The sequence below is a fragment of the Ovis canadensis genome, chromosome 3 (genome assembly GCF_042477335.2).
Source record: "Ovis canadensis isolate MfBH-ARS-UI-01 breed Bighorn chromosome 3, ARS-UI_OviCan_v2, whole genome shotgun sequence".
NCBI classification, from domain to species: Eukaryota; Metazoa; Chordata; class Mammalia; order Artiodactyla; family Bovidae; genus Ovis; species Ovis canadensis.
Window position 1 is genome coordinate 100,622,994 of NC_091247.1, and position 20,462 is coordinate 100,643,455.

Below are 20,462 nucleotides of genomic sequence, written 5' to 3' on the forward strand. Positions count from 1 at the left end.
CTTTGTGGAGGGTGGATGCTGCTCACCCCTCTTACGAAAGGGGACCCTTTGGTCTTCTGACTCCCAGCCCCTAGCTCCTCTGTGTACCTCTGGCCCCAGGCTTCCCATCACTGTGTCCCGCTCCGTCTCGGGGCCCAGAAAAACAACCTGGTACAGAGGGTCGGCTCTCTCCCGTATCATCTCTCCCATATTTCTTTAGTCGTCTCTATATAATTTGATACCTGAGTGTTTTTAGTCCAGCTTACACAGATCTGTTAAAAATGAAGAAAGCCATCCCTGTTGTATGCATTGTTCAGGAGCTCATAGAGGGATTTCCCTGGTGGTCCAGTGGCTAAGACTGTGCTGCCAATGCTGGGGGCCTGGGTTCAATCCCTGATCAGGGAACTAGATCCCACATACTGCAACTGAGTCCCACGCCTCAACCAAAGATCCTGCATGCTCCAGTGAAGATTGAAGATCCCACTCGATGCAGCCAAGACCTGGTGCCGCCAAATCAATAAATGTGAACAGAAAGAAAAGCACTCATGAGAACCACCAAGGGGAGCTTTGACGTTTTTCACCACATTTGCACACAGACGGGGAGGCCGGCTCATAGCTGAAGTGCTCTGGTCTGTCCACGGGCTTGGGATCGCAGGTGATTCTTCACACAGTTCCTGATGGTCTTTCAAGACTGTACTTCCAGGGGTGGCATTTTTAATTTGGGGTAGAAATGAGCAAAGGAAAGTAAAATGGAAGGCCTGTAGCACTTAAGACCCTTTGGGAAACGTCATCCATTTTGGAACAAAACTCGTCTGTGTTGAGAATCTTCCAGAAGCAGGTGAATTCTACAAGACTGTCGGCCCCACCTCCAAGTTCTGGAAACTTGTAGAAAGGAGAGGAGAGAAAGGGCACAGAGGACCCCAGCGATGGCCAGTGGTGAGTCTGCCTGGCTCTCGGGTGTCTGGGGCCCCACGGTGGACGTCAGGGTCTTGGGCCGTGGTGTATTTTGCCGGTCACTGCACTTGAGTGACTTCCTCCAAAAGTGAAAGGCATGTCGTGCCTGCCAGCTCCTGGCAGGTTCGCACTTGCAGCTCTTTCTGTCCTGGAGACGTCAGCCTGTGGACGTAAACAGGTAATGACTCAGTCAACTTGACATCCTGCCAGGACAGCCCAGGTTGAACTTGAGGAAAACAGGCTCTCCTTGCTCAGGGCATAATGTGGGGCTGGAGTGCTCCTCCCCCTTTTGTTGATGTAGCTTTACTTCCGTTCCCAGATACTGGCTTTGAAAGGTGCCCTTAGGGTCGGATTACGGGTTAGTCATGATTGCGGCTCGGGTGCTCCCCTGGGACTTTGGGGCACAGAGCAGAGTGAGCTTGGACCTCCTAGGGGAGCAGGGAGGAGGGGATGGGGCTGACAGGACTCTCCAGAGGACGGCCTGACCCTCCCGATGCAGGTGCGGGACCCAGGGGGCCAGTGGGGCAAGGCCTGGGAGGGGGCTTCCCAGAGGGTGGGAACGAGGAACAGATTGATTGGCCCTGACACTTTAACCAGGAAATATCAATTCTGAAGATGTAAAGGATGGGGTGAGATGCAGATAGCCCACTATTTTAGGGGGACCTCACACAATTCATCTCAGAGAGTCTTGGGGCCCCTGAAGCCAGTAAGTGTGTGCAGGCTCCTTGGGTGGCCAGCTTCTGCTTTTCGCTGGCACTTTAAAGTTCTCTCTCTAGATCTTTTTTTTTTAATTTAATTTTGATTTTATACTAGATACTTCCCTGGTGGCTCAGTGGTAAAGAACAAGCCTGCCCAGTTCAGGAGACAAGAGACATGGGTTTGATCCCTGGGTCAGGAAGATCCCCTGGAGGAGGGCATGCAACCCACTCCAGTATTCTTGCCTGGAGAAGCCCATGGACAGAGGAGCCTGGTGGGCTACAGTCCACGGGGTCACAAAGAGTAGGACACGACTGAAGTGACTTAGCACAAGCACAATAGTTGGCTTACAATGCTGTGTTAGTTTTAGGTGTACAGCAAAGCGATTCAGTTGCCCATGTACATATATCCATTCTTTTAAGATTCTTTTCCCATATAGATTATCAGAGTATTGAGAAGAGTTCCTTGTGCTATACAGTCGGTCCTGTGATTACCTGTTTTATATACAGCAGTGTGTATGTGTTAATCCCGAACTTCTAATTTACCCCTCCCCTGCCTCTCCCCTTTGGTAACCATAAGTGTGTTTTCGAAGCCTGTGAGTCTGTTTCGTAAATAATTCACTTGTATAATTTTTTAGATCCCACAAATCAGTGATAGATGTGGTGTTTGTCTTTCTCTGTCTTACTTCATTTGATATGCTAATCTCTGTATGTCCATCCCTGTTGCTGCAAATGGCATTATTTCATTCTTTTTTAAAATGTATGAGTAATATTCTGCTGTATATATTAAATATACCACATCTTCTTTATCTGTTCAACTGTGGATGGACATTCAGGTTGCTTCCATGTCCTGGCTCTTATAAACAGTGCTGCAGTGAACACTTGGGTATGTGTGTCTCTTTGAGTTACCATTTCCTCCCGCTGTATGCCCAGAAGTGGGATTTCAGGCTCATATGGTAGCTCTATTTTTAGTTTTTGTAAAAATTTAGTTATTTTTAATTGAAGCATAATTGCTTTACAGTATTGTGCTGGTTTCTATCAAACATCAGCATATTTTTAGTTTTTTTAAGGAACCTCCACTCTGTTCTCCATAGTGGCTGCAACAGGCTACGTTTCCACCAACAGAGCAGGAGAGTTCATACTAGATTCTTACACATTTGCTTTGCGATAATTCATGTGTTACTCAAACCAGGAAGGCAGACTTGCCCTGGTCTGTGTTCGCTGCATCACCTCTGTGCAGAGGTGACTTGTTCGGCCTTTGCTTCTCACTCCAGAGGTTGGCCGTGGGGTGGGGAGGGGGCTGGAGAGGGGCAGGAACTGGGGGCCTAGCACCTTTCTGCATCCCCTTCTACATCAGGTTGTGCCAGGGGTTTGAAAGTGTTTTTATTTATAATCTAGTGAGTTCAGTCACCATGTCTGCCTCTTTCCCTTCCCCTCCTTTGCCAGGGACCTGGAAGCTAGGGCACAGAACGAGTTCTTCCGGGCCTTCTTCAGGCTGCCAAGGCGGGAGAAGCTGCACGCCGTCCTGGACTGTTCCCTCTGGACCCCGTTCAGCCGCTGTCACACCGCCGGGCAGATGTTCACCTCCGACAGTTACATCTGCTTTGCCAGCAAGGAGGCTGGCTGCTGCAAAGTCATCCTGCCACTCCGAGAGGTAGACCTGGCATCCTCCCATGGGGCGGGGGGGTGGGAGGATCGTGGTTGCTGGGAGACGGAGGGGATGGATGCTCACTGGGCAAGGCTCTGCCTCTGAGAATGGGCGATTCTAGAGGGATGCTTGGCCTGAGTTGACCAGGGGCCCCTGCTTTTTTCTGTTGTTGCCTGGCAACCTGAAATTTGCATAGATGTGAATGGTGAGAACAGGCACCCTGGCCTCCACATTATTGATAAAGCTCTTATTAAAATGTTCATGCCTAGCAATGAAAGCTTTTCCAACAGCCCTTAGGAAGGATTCCTCCCCTTTCACCCACCGGGAGGGAAGAGAAAAAAGTGACCTATTAAAAACTCACCTGTTGAAAAGAAATGTCAAGTTGCTTCGTTTGTATATCCTTCTAGAATTTTACGTAAAAATTTAGAAAAATGCTTCTCTTCCTGGTGGCTCAGATGGTAAAGAATCCACCTGCAATGCGAGAAACATGGATTCAATCCCTGAGTCAGAACCGTTCCTGGAGAAGGGAATGGCTACCTACTCCAGTATTCTTGCCCGAAGAATCCCATGGACAGAGGAGCCTGATGAGCTACAGTCCGTGGAGGGGGTTGCAAAGAGTCAGACACGACTGAGCAACTAACACTGTCACTTTCCAGCTATAAAATTCCGGAGTTCTCTTCTTGTAAATGGAGTCTGCTTTGAGATCTGTTGAGCTCAGTCCTGTGATTTTGGGGCATGTCTGTAGTGACAGGACCCACAGCTCTGTCAAATGTCAAGACTTCCAAACTCCTGCTGTTATAATGTGCAGGCTAAGCAGTATTCAGAAAAACTCAATTTTTTCATTCATGTGACTGACCCCCATTTTTCTGTAGCAGATGACTTCATTTTACAAATGCCTTTAGAGCAGAGCAAGAATTCCTTATATAGTTATTTTTTAAAATTATATACATATAATGTGAAGTCAAGTGGCCTTAGGAAGCATTACTACGAACAAAGCTAGTGGAGGTGATGGCATTCCAGTTGAGCTATTTCAAATCCTAAAAGATGATGCTGTGAAAGTGCTGCACTCAATATGCCAGCAAATTTGGAAAACTCAGCAGTGGCCACAGGACTGGAAAAGATCAGTTTTCATCCCAATCCCAAAGAAAAGCAATGTCAGAGAATGTTCAAGCTACTGCACAATTGCACTCATCTCACGTGCTAGCAAAGTAATGCTCAAAATTCTCCAAGCCAGGCTTCAACAGTTCGTGAACCGTGAACCTCCAGATGTTCAAGCTGGTTCTTAGAACAGGCAGAGGAACCAGAGATCAAATTGCCAACCTCCGCTGGATCATGGCAAAAGCAAGAGAGTTCCAGAAAAACATCTATCTCTGCTTTATTGACTATGCCAAAGCCTTTGACTGTGTGGATCACCACAAACTGTGGAAAATTCTTAAGAGAAGGGAATACCAGACCATCTGACCTACCTCTTGAGAAACCTGTATGCAGGTCAGTAAGCAACAGTTAGAACTGGACATGGAACAACAGACTGGTTCCAAAAAGGAAAAGGAGTATGTCAAGGCTGTATATTGTCACCCTGCTTATTTAACTTCTATGCAGAGTACATCATGAGAAATGCTGGGTTGGATGAAGCAGAAGCTGGAATCAAGATTGCTGGGAGAAATATCAATAACCTCAGATATGCAGATGACACCACCCTTATGCCAGAAAGTGAAGAACTAAAGAGCCTCTGGATGAAAGTGAAAGAGGAGAATGAAAAAGTTGGCTTAAAGCTCAAAGTTCAGAGAACTAAGATCATGGCATCTGGTCCCATCACTTCATGGGAAATAGATGTGGAAACAGTGGCTGACTTTATTTTTTAGGGCTCCAAAATCACTGCAGATGGTGACTGCAGCCATGAAATTAAACGACATTACTCCTTAGAAGAAAAGTTGTGACCAACCTAGACAGCATATTCAAAAGCAGAGACATTACTTTGCCCACAAAGGTCTGTCTAGTCAAGGCTATGGTTTTTCCAGTAGTCATGTATGGATGTGAGAGTTGGACTATAAAGAAAGCTGAGCACTGAAGAGTTGATGCTTTTGAACTGTGGTGTTGGAGAAGACTCTTGAGAGGCTCTTGGACTGCAAGGAGATCCAACCAGTCCATCCTAAAGGAAAACAGTCCTGAATATTCATTGGAGGGACTGATGCTGAAATTGAAGCTCCAATACTTTGGCCACCTGATGTGAAGAACTGATTCATTTGAAAAGACCTTGATGCTGGGAAAGGTTGAAGGCAGGAGGAGAAGGGGATGACAGAGGATGAGATGGTTGGATGGCATCACTGACTCAATGGACATCAGTCTGAGTAAACTCCGCGAGTTGGTGATAGGCAGGGAGGCCTGGCATGCCACAGTCCATGGGGTTCCAAAGTGTCGGACACGACTGAGTGACTGAACTGAACATATACATACATACCATTTTAACTATTTTTAGGTGTTATGTTCAGTGGTATTAAGTACATTCACATTTTGTGCAACCATCACCAGAATTTTTTCATCTTTCCGAACTGACACCCTGTCCCCATTAAACAGCACCCCAAATCTCCCTCCTTCAGCCCCAGGCATCCACCACTGTCCTTTCTGCCTCTATGAATCCTGACTCCCCTGTGCTCAGTCATGTCCAACTCTTTGTGACCCTATGGACTGTAGCCCGCCAGGTTCCTGTGACCATGGAATTCTCTAGGCAATAATACAGGAGTAGGCTGCCATTCCCTCCTCCAGGGAATCTTCCCGACACAGGGATCAAATCTGCGTCTCTTGTGTCTCCTGCATTGGCAGGTGGATTCCTTACCACTGAGGTACCTGGGAAGCCCTGACCTCTGTAGGTCTCTTGTATCAGTGAAATCTTACAAAATTCGTCATTTTGTGACTGGGTGTATCACTTAGTAGAACGCCCTTAAGCTGAATCCATACTGCAGCGCTTGTCAGAATATCCATCCTTTCTGGGACTTCGTAGGTCCAGTGGTTAAGAATCTGCCTGTCAGTGAAGGGGACACAAGTTCAAGCCCTGGTCAGGGAACTACGATCTTGTATGCAACATGGTTTGGCAAAAAAAAAAAAAAGAACATCCATCCCTTTTAAGACTGAATAATGTCCCACTGTGTGTAGACCCATGTTTTGGTTATGTCTCATCCGTTAATCCAGCCAGGGGCACTTGAATTACTCCCACCTTGGGCTGTTGTAAATACACCGCATCCCATACTTTCTAACTTTGTACTGGTTCCTTAATGCAGTTATTAGGTTTGTCCTTCTCTCTCTGTTTTCTGCATCTGCAATTGAACTCCTGCCCCTCTTCTCTCTTCTGTGCCTCTGTGCGCGTGACTGTCTGCAACAGGTTGTGAGCATCGAGAAAATGGAGGACACGAGTCTGTTGCCAAACCCCATCATCGTCAGCATCCGGAGCAAGATGGCCTTCCAGTTCATTGAGCTCCGAGACCGTGACAGCCTGGTGGAGGGTCTGCTGGCGAGACTGAAGCTGGTGCATGCCGACCATCCTGTGCACTATGACACCACCCTGGATGAGGAGCTGGTATGAGCCCTGGAGACAGCTGGAGTCTGTAAATGGAAAATCCCCTTTTCCCCCCAGCACCTCTAGGGCAGGTGTCTTCAAAGGGGAGTGCATGTAACGATGACCCACTTGGGTACCAGAAAAATGTCAATAATGCTGGACCGGGGTAGCAGACAATCTGATATCATCTTTAATGCGCTGGGTGTCCTGAGTGGGTATGGCAGGTTTAGAGGGGGTTGAAGGGGACTCACCCACAGGTTGGAGGGGCTAATGGGGCTCACAGGTTAGAGGGGTTGATGGGGTACACTCAGGTGTCAGGGATCAACAGGCCATCTTCTCAGAGGTTGGAGGGTTTGGTGGGGAATCAACACACAGGTGAGTGGACACCCTCTTTATTAGAGAGGTCAGTGCCCTCATCCCCCTGAGGATGGAGGGGGTGATGTTATAGTATTTGGGGGCAGATGTAAGTTGCCCAGTGAGATGATTCACTGTCTTTAAGATTGGACAGCTGCCACAGTAAATCCAGATCTGCTGGACCTAGTCCCTGATTCCTTCACACCCGTCCTCCCCGTTTCTGGACCGCTTTTCATCTGGGTAGTGACAGGAGGAAAGGAGAGGAGGTCTCTCAGTTCCCTAGAGCCACTCTCTCCAGATGCCCGTCCTCAGCTCCAGATGCTGAGGGTGCGATCTTTCCTTCCTGGCCCTGCGCGGGGCCCTGTTCTGTGAGCCAGGGAGCAGCGGTGCTGGGAAAGCCCTGTGGACCATGCTCCTTCCTGAGGATCAGCTCCGCTGGGTCTAGTGTTAGAGTGCCTTTCCCGTAAGTCCCAAGCAGACAGGCATGTTTAAGTTCATTAAGCTCACACATCCGAAGACAGAGACTGCCCCGTAACTAAAGCAGTGACTTTCTCTTTTTGTCATTCTTTTTTTTCCTTCCCATGCAGACCTCACCCGTGTTTCATTCAACAAGCTTGTGCAGTGGCAACCACAGGTTTGGGGGTCTTGAGATGGTGTCTTCCCAAAATAGCGAGGAAAGGGAGAAAGAAAGGAGCCCACTGATGCACCCCGAGGCTTTCCGGCAGTCGGGCAGCCAGAGCCCGGACTCGAGATTGGTGAGTGACGTGGCTCCACCCTCGCACGTGGAGGTGGTGGGGCGTGGCCTCCAGGCTTCTCCTAGGGTGGGCCTGACACAGGTTCCTAGGCAACCCTGGGCACCTCATTGGCAAAAAGTGGAAGGGGGCAGAGATGCCAGTGGCCTGAACGCTTCCGGGTGGGTGGAGGATGTGGTGGGACGTCGGGCGGCAGTGACTTTCCACCTGCCCTTCAGGGAGCATCAATCCGTGCTCTCCTTGTGGGGTTTCCAGGTGCAGAACAAGTCTGTCTCCTTTTATCCAGGGGCACCCGCGGGACTCCTAGGTACAGCGCTTCTTTTTTGGCCCCTGGCTGTTTTCCAGTTCTACTAAACTAAAAATACCTTGGTTACACTTGTGATTGTTTTCTCCTCTGCAGGGAGACTCTGTGGGCAGTGCTTGAGTGGTAAATAGACTAGAAGCCGAGCTATGAGATGGTGCCCTGGCAGGAGGCATGCTGTGTGGGCACCGCCAGTACCAGGGTGGCTGCCCCTTGGACACTTACTGGCTCATGTATCACAGATTGTTAGTTTTATTTATTCAGGGTGAAGCCTTCTGATGTGCTGTTCAGAGATGCTCACTGAATGCTCATTGTTTCAACAAATAAGAATATTGACTGTATGTGTGCACCTCTGCCATGACTGGAGAATACAGATAATTAAGAGCATACATAAACTTCTTGTTTAAAAGGAAACATTCCTGCCAGCTAGGAATTCTAAAGAATTTTCAAAATTCATAGTTTGAAAGGATTTCCAGCTGCCTAGAGACATCGTCTCTTTCTCATCTCTGCTACTGAGAACGATGTCATTTTTTTTTTTTCCAGTTGGCAGTTTTTCCTCTGGCTGTCAGGAAGTTCCAGGCAAATCATGAGAGCCCCTGGCTCCCCTCTGCCCTCTGAGCTGACCTGTTTCAGAAACTGGTTTGGCTTCGACATCCTGAGAGGCTTCCCCACCCTGACCCCGCTCCGCCCTCCATCGGCTTTGCGTTCCCATAGTAGTTCGGATGAGCACACTCTTACTATCAACTTTGCCGAGGAAATGGCATTTTATTCACGTCAGGTCTCCCACGGGCCTCTGAATTCCCGAAGGGCTAGTGACCTTTACATCCCCATGCTGCTGGACGTTCAGAGGTGTCTGCCCAGCGAATTGCCTGGAGCAGGTGGGTCCTCTCTCAGCTGAGGGAGCACCCTCTGTGACGGGCTGTGGACGATGCCTGTTCGTACGCCGAGCGTGTTTCCGCTTCCAGTCCAGGGAACAGATCAAGGTGAGCCTCTGGAACGACCACTTCGCGGAGTACGGCAGGACGGTGTGCATGTTCCGCACAGAGAAGATCCGGAAGCTGGTGGCCATGGGGATCCCCGAGTCCCTGCGCGGCAGACTCTGGCTTCTCTTCTCAGGTGAGGGTTTCTGAGCTCTCCAGGCCCAGCTTTTATTTCTGGAGCAGACCCAGGACGGAGGCCCTGACCCGAGTGGGGGGTGGGGAGTGTGTGTGCGTGTGTGTGCGCGCATGCAGACGGCTTCTCTCCGCCTGTGACATGCCCAGCTGGGACCTTGGGACCTTCCTGTGTGGACTTTGGGCCAGGCTGCTGCAACCTCTGGGCTGTGGGGTCCCCGGTCAGCGTGAGGTCTGGCAGGGGGATCGCCTCCCCTTCAGCCGTGATTTTATGAGTCTCTTCATCGTCCTTAGAATTCTGTTCAGAGCCCCCTGGACATGCAGTGTCCAGATGTCTAGAGACCTGAAAACGTCTTCAGAAGTTGTTTGCTTGTGTGCTTTACAATAACTCCCTCTGGGGACACTTCCTCCTGGTCCCCCCGCTGCGAGGAATGCACACAGAGCCGAGGGGTCTTCTCTCCTGCCCGCATCCTCCTCCTGCTTCGCTGGATCTAGGATTCTCCGTCTGCTGCTTTGGGGCGTCTCTCATCTGACGCTCGGTGGATGGGCTGAGCCTGGGGCCCAGGTCTCCAGAGGCGTCTTCTGTGAGCCCTGTGGCGCCACTTGTTGAAGGAACGGGGGCCCCACCAGCAAGAAGGGAGGGCCCTGTGGTCCAGAGTGTGACTGCTGCTCCTTTCGAGGTGCTGGGGGGATAGCGGCCAGGGCTCCACCTTCCTCAGAGAACCTTCTGGGAGCCTTCTGGAGGCTGGGGCTCCTCGTGTGCGCCACAGAACATGTGCTCCATAGCTTTTTTTTTTTTAATTGTACTTTATTTTTGGTTGTGCTGGGTCTTTGTTGGTGCACACGGGCTTTCTCTCATTTGGCAGATAGGCCACATACATACATCTGTTACTGAGGAGTACAACTGATTATATTAGTATAAAGCTATTTTTAGTATGAGCTCTTCTCCCCCCCCCCCCCCCCCGTAAGGTTATTCTTAGAAAAGCCATATTACTTCATTTTTCCTTTCTTTTTTGTTTTTAGCAGAAGTGAAGTTCCTTTTGGTCATATATGGTCTTAACTATTTTGTGTCGCTTAGATAGCGAGACCCCACTGAAGTCCTCCGGGAGGACAGGCCCCTCCCCATGTGGACTCTCTCCCAGAAATCAGCCCCCCTTGAAATGTTATTTTTTAAAAAAACTTTTTATTTTATATTGGAGAAGAGCCAGTTAACAGTGTTGTGTGAGAGTTTCAGGTGGACAGCAAAGGGACTCAGCCATGCATACACGTGTATCCATTCTCTCCCAAACTCCCCTCGCATCCAGGCTGCCACCTAACATTGAAATGTTACTTGTAAATCACCAGATGCCGTCACGGACCTTGCTGCCCATCCCGGTTACTACGGCAACCTGGTGGAGGAGTCCATGGGGAAGTGTTGCCTGGTGACGGAGGAGATAGAGCGGGACCTGCACCGCTCCCTGCCGGAGCACCCCGCTTTCCAAAACGAAACGGGCATTGCGGCCTTGAGGAGAGTCCTGACGGCCTATGCCCACAGGAACCCCAAGATCGGGTACTGCCAGGTGAGCTGGGCGCTGCAGCGCCGCCCCAGGCCAACCGCCCAGGCCTCGGGTGCCGTGTTCTTAGCCGTCCGTACCCAGGACTGTCCTGGGGAGTAGCCGTCCGTACCCAGGACTGTCCTGGGGAGGGAATCAGCCTCGTGGAGTCAGACAAGCTGATGATGTGGGAGCAGTGTTTCCCCGGGCTCAGGAGAGCGTGGCATGAGCTGGCCCCTGTCCTCAGGAGGCCATTCAGCCCTCATGGTCTCCCAGCCTCCACTGCAGGATAGTATTGATGAAGCTGCTCTGGAGCGTCCTACCTCTAAACCGTACAGAAGTCATCAGGATTATTTTAAAATCTGAATATAGACACAGAGATTAGTGGGGTTGGGTTCTGAGCCTAAGGCGTGCTCCACAGCCCAGCCCAGCATCACTCCTGGGGGCCAGGGGCAAAGCAGTGGCTGGTGATTCAGCCCAGCGGGTCCTGTGGGGCCCACGCCGATAACTGTGGTCATTCCAGCTCAGTCCTGACTGGCTGCGTATACTGTGTCTCTCATCTGTGTAGCCTGGGCTTCTGTGGGTCACCTGGGCTTGTGTGTTGTTGAATGTCTCTGTGGTACACGTGACCTGGTCAGTAATTGTCCACTCCCCTGTGACTCCCCTGAGCAGTCCATGAACATCCTGACCTCTGTTCTGCTGCTGTACGCTAAGGAGGAGGAAGCCTTCTGGCTGCTGGTGGCTGTGTGTGAGCGGATGCTGCCCGACTACTTCAACCACCGCGTCATCGGTAACTGTCTGCTCCCTTCCCTCTGTCCCTCGGGGTGGCTACAAAGAGACGCGGCTGGTCTCTGCACCAGCACTGTCTGACTCTCGAATCTTCAAAACTAACTGACGTAACTCTCTGCACACTTTTGGCAAAAGGGTGGAATGTGGTAACCTGACTGCTTCTTTGCCACAAACTCTTACAGATTTTTTTTTTTGGCTGCGCTGTGTGGCGTGTGGTATCCTAGTTCTCTGACCAGGAATCAAACCCATGCCTCCTGCAGTGGGAGCACAGAGTCGTAACCACTGGATCCCTGGGAAGTCCCCTCTTACAGATTTTTGGATAAAGAAAAAATTATTTTATGTGGATAGCTGAACTTAAGGAAAGAAAAATTCCTAGGTTCAAAAAGCAAGTCCAAAAGTGAAAACCACAGAGGTTTTTCACTGATGCTGAGGCCTGGAAGGAGAGTTCTCATTCTTGGTCCCCAGGGAGTTTGTGCAGATAGGACATGCAGGGAGCAGAGCAATAATGGAGACCCCTGAGGCCCGACGTAAAGGGCAAAGGAGGAGAACTCCTCACTTATCCAGGCTGATGGTAAGAAAGGGCATTTGTGACTGCTCCAGCTCTGGGCAAACCTGTGTGTGACCCCCAGGCATATGCGCCGCTGACTTTCGTATGGTTGAGATTTGAATTTGGACCCTGTCTCTGATCCAGCTACCTCCTTGTGGAGAAAATGACGTGGAAATTGCTCTGGCCGAGCAATACTCTTAGGGACACCTTATAGTAATCCAGAATGAGAGGTGGAAATGGCGTAAACTTAGGGTGGCAGCCGTGGGATCAGAAACAGAAGAACCAGTTTGAGATGGAATTTGGCAAAGGACTGGATGTAGGGACAAGGCAGGAAGAAGAGGCTTGAAGACTGAGGTCTAAGAACTGAGGGAGTTTGATGCCCACCGGGAGGGAGGGCGGGCTGGCCAGGAAGGAGGCGGCCTTTGACTTGTCCCCTGCCCCCTGCCTGTATTTGAGTGGCTACTTGGTTTGCTTCCCTCTTCCCTTCATATCAAGGGAGGTACTTAACGCTGTACAGAGCAGCAAGGAGTGACCAGAACCTCGAGGTCACTGGGGGCATGCTGTCCAAGCCCTCCCTGGGTGATGGGACAGACTGTAGTCAGCAGTGAGCAGTGGACCCTCCAAGATACTGTGACCACCACCCCAATACAGGGAGCGTTTCTACAACCCCTGCCGCCTCTTCCCTGCCACACACAACACCTGGCACTGATTTCTGTCACCACAGGTTTATTTGGCTTGTTCTTGAACTTGGAATAAATGTAATAGTAGAGAATGTTCTGACTTCCTTCACTCAAGGTACTGTTGGTGCATCAGCAGTTCCTTTTCATTGCTGCGTGCCATTTCATGGTGCGTTCATACCATGATTCTTTCATCCCAGTCACTGGAGTTGCCAGTTTCTTCTTATAAGTCCCAGTGAACATCCGTGTATAAGTCTTTTTGGAATATATATTGACACTTTTCTTAGGATTTACCCAGGAGTAGAATTCCTGGGTCACAGTTAGATGTATGCTTAACTTTATAAGAAAACTGTCAGTTTTCCAAAATGGACAAAGCGTATTCACATTATCTCATACCAGCAATGCATGGGAGTTCCAGTTGCTCCAAATCCCTGTTTATACTTGGAATTTTCTGTCTTTTTAATTTTAGCCATTCTGGTGGGTGAGAGTGGTATATCATGGTGATTTTAATTTACATTTCTCTAATCATTGTTAATGATGTTAAACCTGTTTTTCTGTGCTTATTGGCCATTTGTCACTTTAGAAATGTGCAAATCTTTTGCTTTTTTTTAAAAAAAAGATTTGTTTATTGATTTTTTTTATTATCAAGTTGCATCAGTTCCTTATTTTTATTTTGATTAGAAAACTTTTGTCAGATATAGTTCCCACAAATATTTTCTCTGAGTTTGAAGTTTGCATTTTCATTTTATGAATGGTCTCTTTTGAAGAATACCAGTCTTTTATTTTGATGAAATCCAATTCATAATTTTTCTACAGTTAATGCTTTTGTGTCCTGAGAAATTTTAGCCTTTTGCCTGTATTTTCTTTTGGATGTTTTTTTAGCATTAGCTTTTATAACTAAATCCATGACACATTTCATATGTATTTTTCGGAATGGTTTGAAGTAGGAAGGGTCCCTTCCCCCTCCCCCACCCAGTAGATGGGCACTTGGTTCAGCACTGTCTTATTTTATTTATTTATAATTGAAGGGTAATTGATTTACAATATTGTGTTGGTTTCTGCCATACGTCAGCATGAATTAGCCATAGGTATACATATGTCCCTTCCCTCCCGAACCTCTCTCCTGCCTCCCACCCAATCCTACCCCTCTAGGGTGTCACAGAGCACCAGCTGGGCTCCCTGAGTCATATAGCAAATTCCCACTTGCTCTCTGTTTCATGTATGGTAGTGTATATGTTTCAGGGCTACTCTCTGCTTTTGTCCCTTCCTCTCCTTCCCCCACTGTGTCCATAAGTCTGTTCTCTATGTCTGGGTCTCCACTGCTGCCCTGCAAATAGGCTCATCAGTACCATCTTTCTAGATTCTCTATATATGCATTAATATACAATATTTGTTGTTCTCTTTCTGACTTACTCTGTATAATAGACTTTAGGCTCAGCCACCCCATTAGGACTGACGCAAATGCATTCCTTTTTATGGCTGAGTAATATTGCATTGTATACATGTACCACAGCTTCTTTATCCATCCAAACTTCGATGGACATCTAGGTTGCTTCCGTGTCCTAGCTGTAGTAGACAGGAGCACTGTTTTCTAAAACGCCAGATGAAAATACTGTCCTTCCCTCATTGAGTCACCGTGGTCCAAGCATCAGAAGTCAGTGAACCAAGTGTGAGCCCTTCCCTGGACTCCCGTCCTGCGTCATGGTTCTGTGTATCTCAGAGCAGCTCTAATCTGAGAGGGAGTGACTCCCTCCGCAGCCAGTCTCCGTGGCTCCTTCCCCAGGGGCCCAGGTGGACCAGTCCGTCTTCGAGGAGCTCATCAGGGAGCAGCTCCCTGAGCTGGCGGAGCACATGCACGACCTCTCGGCCCTGGCGTCCATCTCCCTGTCCTGGTTCCTCACGCTCTTCCTCAGCATCATGCCCCTGGAGAGCGCCGTGAACGTGGTCGACTGCTTCTTCTACGACGGCATCAAGGCCATCTTCCAGCTGGGACTGGCTGTGCTGGAGGCCACCGCCGAGGACCTGTGCAGCAGCAAGGATGACAGCCAGGCCTTGATGGTCCTCAGCAGGTGAGGCGGGGCGCCGGGCGCCGGACTGGGCCGTCACCGTGGGGCTCCCCTCCACTCGGCCACCTTGTGGTCCCCTGGGGCAAGCCATCTGGCGACCTTGTCATCCTCCCCACCTTCTGTCGCTGCTGTCCACCAAGAGGGCACTGCTGTCTCTCAAAAGGTTCAGGTGTCCTGAGTCTAGACGGACCTCCAGTGACCTTGAACGGAAGGAGGGCAGGTGGACCTGGGGAAACGTGGGCCTCAGGAAGCCAGCTGGGGGATGTGGATGTCTTGTGCACAGAACACACAGGTGTTCTGAGTGTTGCCGTGAAGGCAAAGCCCGCTAGCCTGAGGACGTGTGGCACTGAGGGCGAGCTGGCTGATAAATGACAAGTTCCTGTTCAGAGTACCGTGGAAACACAGTGTCTACGTCACTGGGTCTCCGTCACAGTATGTACGTCGCTGGAGAGTCAGAAAAGTGAAAGTGTCTGTCGCGCAGTCATGTCCTGCTCTCTGCGACCCCATGGACTGTAGCCCGCCAGACTCTGTCCCTGGGATTTCCCAGGCGAGAATACTGGAGCAGGTTGCCACGCCCTTCTCCAGGGGATCTTCCCGACCCAGGGACTGAAACCCGGGTCTGTCACGCTGCAGGCAGACTCTTCACCGTCTGAGCCACCAGGGAAGCCGGAGCGTCAGAGGCCTTGGAGGCCTTCCTGCGGCTCCAGGGTCTCCATGCCTGTCTTCAGGCTCGCTTCTCCTTTCCTCTAGAAAGAGTGTAGCTGCGGCGGCCTGGCCTTCCTCACAGTGACTGGAGACAGAGGAGCCGGTTTGACAGTTGCTGCCCGTGTCTGGGCGCCCCTGTGAAGGTGGTGGGGGCTGCGAGGTGCCCAGGGTGGGGGAGGGGATGGTAACCTGTGCTTTCCTGGTGTCTGATGTGCCCAGGTTTCTGGACCACGTCAAGAACGAGGACAGCCCGGGACCCCCGATTGGCAGCCACCACGCCTTCTTCTCTGACGACCAGGAGCCGTGTCCTGTGACTGACATCGCAGACCTGATCCGGGACTCCTACGAGGTACCTGGGCCCCGCCCGCCCCCGCCCCGTGCCTCTCTGGCGGTGAACTTCCAGGGAGGTGTTGGGGGCTGCTGCTTGTCTGCTGTCTGGATGCAGAGAGGATTCTGTGAGCGAGCGCTCCCTCCCTCCCCTGCAGAAATTCGGGGACCAGTCTGTGGCTCAGATCGAGCGCATGCGCTGCAGGCACAGGATCCGAGTCCTCCAGGGCCACGAGGACACCACGAAGCAGAACGTGGTGAGTAGGGGCCGCCTCCGGGCCGCGGCTCCCGGCGGCCAGGCGCTGACCCGCGCTGGGCCTCCTGCTGCCTCCTGACAGGAGAACGACAGCTTTTGTGTTTTTTTTTTTTTTGCATTAAATTAACAACTAAGTGGTTCAGATGGTAAAGATTCTGCTTGCAATGCAGGGGACCTGGGTTCGATACCTGGGTCAGGAAGATGCCCTGGAAAAGGCAAAGGCAACCCACTCCAGTGTTCTTGCCTGGGAAATCCCACGGACAGAGGAGTCTAGGGGGCTGCAGTCCCTGGGGTCACAAAGAGTCGGACATGCTGAGCAACTAACGACAGCTTGACAGCAGTGAGCCAGTGGAGAAACAGCATGGATTTAGTTTTAGAGTCAGACATATTGTGAGCAAATTAGCTACTGTGAGCCTCTGTCTCCCTGGTTGTAAAATGAGGATAACAACACTCATCATGTGGGGTTAAATAAAGAACAATATAGATGTTGCCCTGTGCCGAGGGCCTGTGGCCTTTTTTTTTGTTTTTTTTTTAGGGGCCACTACTATTGGCATAGGAAATGGCAAACTACTCCAGCATTTATTTATTCTTGCCAGGAAAACCCCATGGACAGAGGAGCCTGGCAGGCTTCAGTCTGAGGTCACAAAGAGTCGGACTGGACTGAGCACACACAGTTTTCTTAAAGCCGTTATTTACGTGTCATTTACTTTTGCGGTGCCGGCTGGCACCGCTGCGGGGGCTTTCCTCTAGCTGTGGTGAGTGGGGCGCCGCTCCAGTTGTGCTTCAAGGGCTTCTCGTTGCTGTGGCTCCTCTCGTGATGGGGCACAGGCTCTAGGGCACACGGCCTTCCGTGGTCGCGGCGTGCAGGCTTAGCTGATCTGGGGCCTGTGGGGATCTTCCCAGACCAGGGATCGAACCTTTGGCCCCAGCACAGGCAGGCTGACTCTTAACCGCTGGACCACCAGGGAAGTCCAGGCCTACAGGGCTGGTGGTCATGCTGCAGGAGCTTGCCACCCGAGCTCGAGCCTTGCTAGCGTTCGGCCCTTTGCAAGTATTTAAACGCTCGTCCTGAGTCTTGGATGTGTTAATGAGAAAGGTTGAGGATGAAGCGCTGAGAAAGTCGCCATAAAGCCATCTCCGGATGATCTGGGCGCCTGGCGTCCACTCCAGTGGGACGTGCACTCTTGACCCCTGATCCTCCAGGGCAGGCAGAGCATTCACTCCATGCCTGTTTGTTCTTTCCTCGAGCTCCGAGTCGTTATCCCAGAAGTCTCCATCCTCCCTGAAGACCTGGAGGAGCTCTACGATTTATTCAAGGTAGGAGACTCTGAGGGGTGAGGAAGTGAGAGACCCTAAGTCAGGCCGCGGCCGAGGCTGCCCACCTGCGGCGGGAAGGGGCCGGCACGGGCCTGCTGAGTGCAGCGAGGCTGGGACGGCCCCTGCCAGGCGGCTCTGGCCTGACGGTGCCTGCTGAGCCCGTGCGTGAATGCTGCTGCGCTCGGCCCAGAGGCCCTCAGTGACGGGGACGCACCCTGCTCTGCCCAACAGCAGTTCCCACTCAGCCGTGGACCCAACGGTGATTCTTCCTGAACTGTCTCCTCGTATCCATTTTTTTCCCTATTATTATTTTAAGTTGAAGTATAGCTGATTTACAATGCTGTCTTTGATTCTGGTGTATAGCACAGTGATTCAGTTGTACACATATATGTATTTTTTTTCATTATAGATTATTACAAGATATTGACTATAGTTTCCTGTATCGCCTCATGTACGTTTTACTCATAACACCACCTACAAGACGTGTATACATACTTTTCTGTTTGTGGGGCTGGTCTGGATGCTTGTTTATGTTCTGTTTTCCTTGATGCTGTTATTAACGCTTTGTCATGTTGCCATGTGATCTTATTTTTAAATCAGTTTACAGTTTGTCCTGTTGGTAATGCTTAATAGTTGGTGGCCATTCCCTTTTCCAGGGGATCTTCCAGACCCAGGGATTGAACCTGGGTCTCCCCCATTGCAGGCAGATTCTTTACCATCTGAGCCACTAGGGAAGCCCCAGTACTTAATACAGTAAACTGTATTTTGAATATTTGGGTATTGAGGTGGATTCCCAGCTCTTGCTACTTACATCATCCTGCAAAGACCATTTTCAAGTGCCTTCCTAGAAATTTTCTTGCTCGAAACAGTCAATAGAAATGGGGAAGAGAGGCAGACAGTGGACCCACTCCTGACAGCTTGTGAAGGGGAGAGCAGAGCGCAGGCCAGCAGAGCAGTGCCAGACCCAGAGGAGTCTGGCCACTGGAGCGCCTCTGCTGGGGACTCCGGGCCCTCAGTCCCTCTGAGCTTGAATTGCCGTGTACTTGAAATAGCCCTGAGCAGCGTGCAGGTTCTGAGTGGAGCCGCAGAGCTGGTCTGACCCTCCTGTAGCCGTCATGTCACTGCCTGCTGCGGTCACTGACACACGAGGCTGGCTCGGTCAATTGCTGGCACTCCTCACCTGCCGTCAGCAGGATGTGTGATGAGGACTCCTGTAAGCATCACTGGTTTTCAAGTTTTATAGTTTTCTCTGTTGCATGAAGAGAAAATACAGTCAAAGGTGACTTGGTGTCCTGTGCCCCCACCTCTCTTTGTCAAGGCGTTAAAACAGGGAATACTAGAAACACAAAAGCGGGTAAACCAAGGTGATATTTAGCATGAAGAGTCTAATTTCTTTAGGGCTGACTGTTCTCAATTTGGGAGAATAAGACACATCAGACATCTGAATTTATGTAACTTAAAAGACTGCTTTAAGTTCACCATGAAAATAAACTGTATTAAGTACTAACCATATTATTAAACTTTCATACAAGGAGTATTTAAAGAAGACAGCCATTTCCTGTTTCCTATTTCTATCTTTTCTGTGAATGATGTGGGTGAAATTTATTTTCGTATTTGTTGTTAGCGCTGCAGGCCCTTCGCTTGTGTAGGGCGGATTGCAAATGTTAACTGTGACTACAATGCCAATTTCAAGATAACACTTCCAAAAGAAATTTCAGTGAAACAGCATCATAAGCATGGTGTCTCGTTCTGTGGCACAACCTGAGGCACCGCCTGTGTGCACCCAGGGTCATCCTCACGCCCCGCAGAGCAGCCCTCAGGCTGTCCCCACACCTCAGCTCTTGCTCCTGACCTTCTCTGAATTTCCTTGGCTGTTGTAGTCTGACCTCATATATTTAATTAATTAATTTTTTTTGGTGTTCAGGATGTTTATTAGGGAGTACTCTTTTTCTTTAACTTTTTATTTTATAGCTGATTAACAATATTGTAGATTCAGGTGGACAACAGAGCGACTCACCCATACACATACATCCATTCTGACTTCATATATCTTAATTCTTGGGTTTTTGTTGTTGTTTTTGTTTTATTTTAATTGGAGGCTAATTACTTTGCAATATTGTATTGGTTTTGCCATACATTGACATGAATCTGCCATGGGTGTCCATGTGTTCCCCATCCTGAACCCCCCTCCCACCTCCCTCCTCATCCCATCCCTCTGGGTCATTGCAAGGTATAAGGTTCCCTAGTTGGATTTGGCATGTCTCTCTTGCCTTTTGAACCAGAGGTTCATTTTCCCAGGGAAAGGGCCACAAAGAGATACCCTTACATTGTTGAATAAATATGTGATAGGTTCTCATTAAGGAGTGGCCTTAACTCCCCTGCGTCCTTTCCTAAGCCTGGGATGTACAGGTGTGACTGTTCTCTGTATTAACAACAAACAGTCTTCTCTGTCTTTTTCACAGACTCTTTCCTGTTACAGATGAACAGTGTGTACTTAGTGAAATCCACTTTTATTCTGAACTTAAAGTCATCTTTCTTTTTTGCCTGAATGCAATTCTTTTTTCTTTTTCTGTTTCATTGAGATATAACTGACCTATAGCGCTGAGTGTAAGCTGTATAGCATAGTGAATTATATATATTGCAAAATGATTCACAGTAGGTTAACATCCATCATGTCACTTGTTATTCAGTTGCTCAGTCACGTCCAACTCTTTGCAACCCCATGGACTGCAGCACACCAAACTTCCCTGTCCATCACCATCTGCCAAATCTTGCTCAAACTCATGTCCATTGAGTCGGTGATGCTATCCAACCATCTCGTCCTCTGTCATTCCCGTCTCCTCCTGCCTTCAATCTTTCCCAGCATCAGGATCTTTTCTAATGAGTTGGCTGTTCGTATCA

General features: G+C 49.8%; 1 protein-coding gene across 2 annotated transcripts in view; it reads left to right on the top strand.

The window, feature by feature from the left end:
• Window positions 1-20,462, top strand: part of TBC1D8 (TBC1 domain family member 8) — a 137,997-nt gene that overhangs the window by 94,506 nt on the left and 23,029 nt on the right. For both annotated transcript variants that reach the window (XM_069583818.1, XM_069583820.1), the window contains exons 6-15: window positions 3,075-3,282; window positions 6,653-6,847; window positions 7,768-7,935; window positions 9,199-9,349; window positions 10,690-10,904; window positions 11,550-11,667; window positions 14,674-14,959; window positions 15,881-16,010; window positions 16,147-16,245; window positions 17,493-17,561. In XM_069583818.1, the coding sequence (XP_069439919.1) occupies window positions 3,075-3,282; window positions 6,653-6,847; window positions 7,768-7,935; window positions 9,199-9,349; window positions 10,690-10,904; window positions 11,550-11,667; window positions 14,674-14,959; window positions 15,881-16,010; window positions 16,147-16,245; window positions 17,493-17,561 (1,639 nt within the window). The remainder of the gene's footprint in view (window positions 1-3,074; window positions 3,283-6,652; window positions 6,848-7,767; window positions 7,936-9,198; window positions 9,350-10,689; window positions 10,905-11,549; window positions 11,668-14,673; window positions 14,960-15,880; window positions 16,011-16,146; window positions 16,246-17,492; window positions 17,562-20,462) is intronic.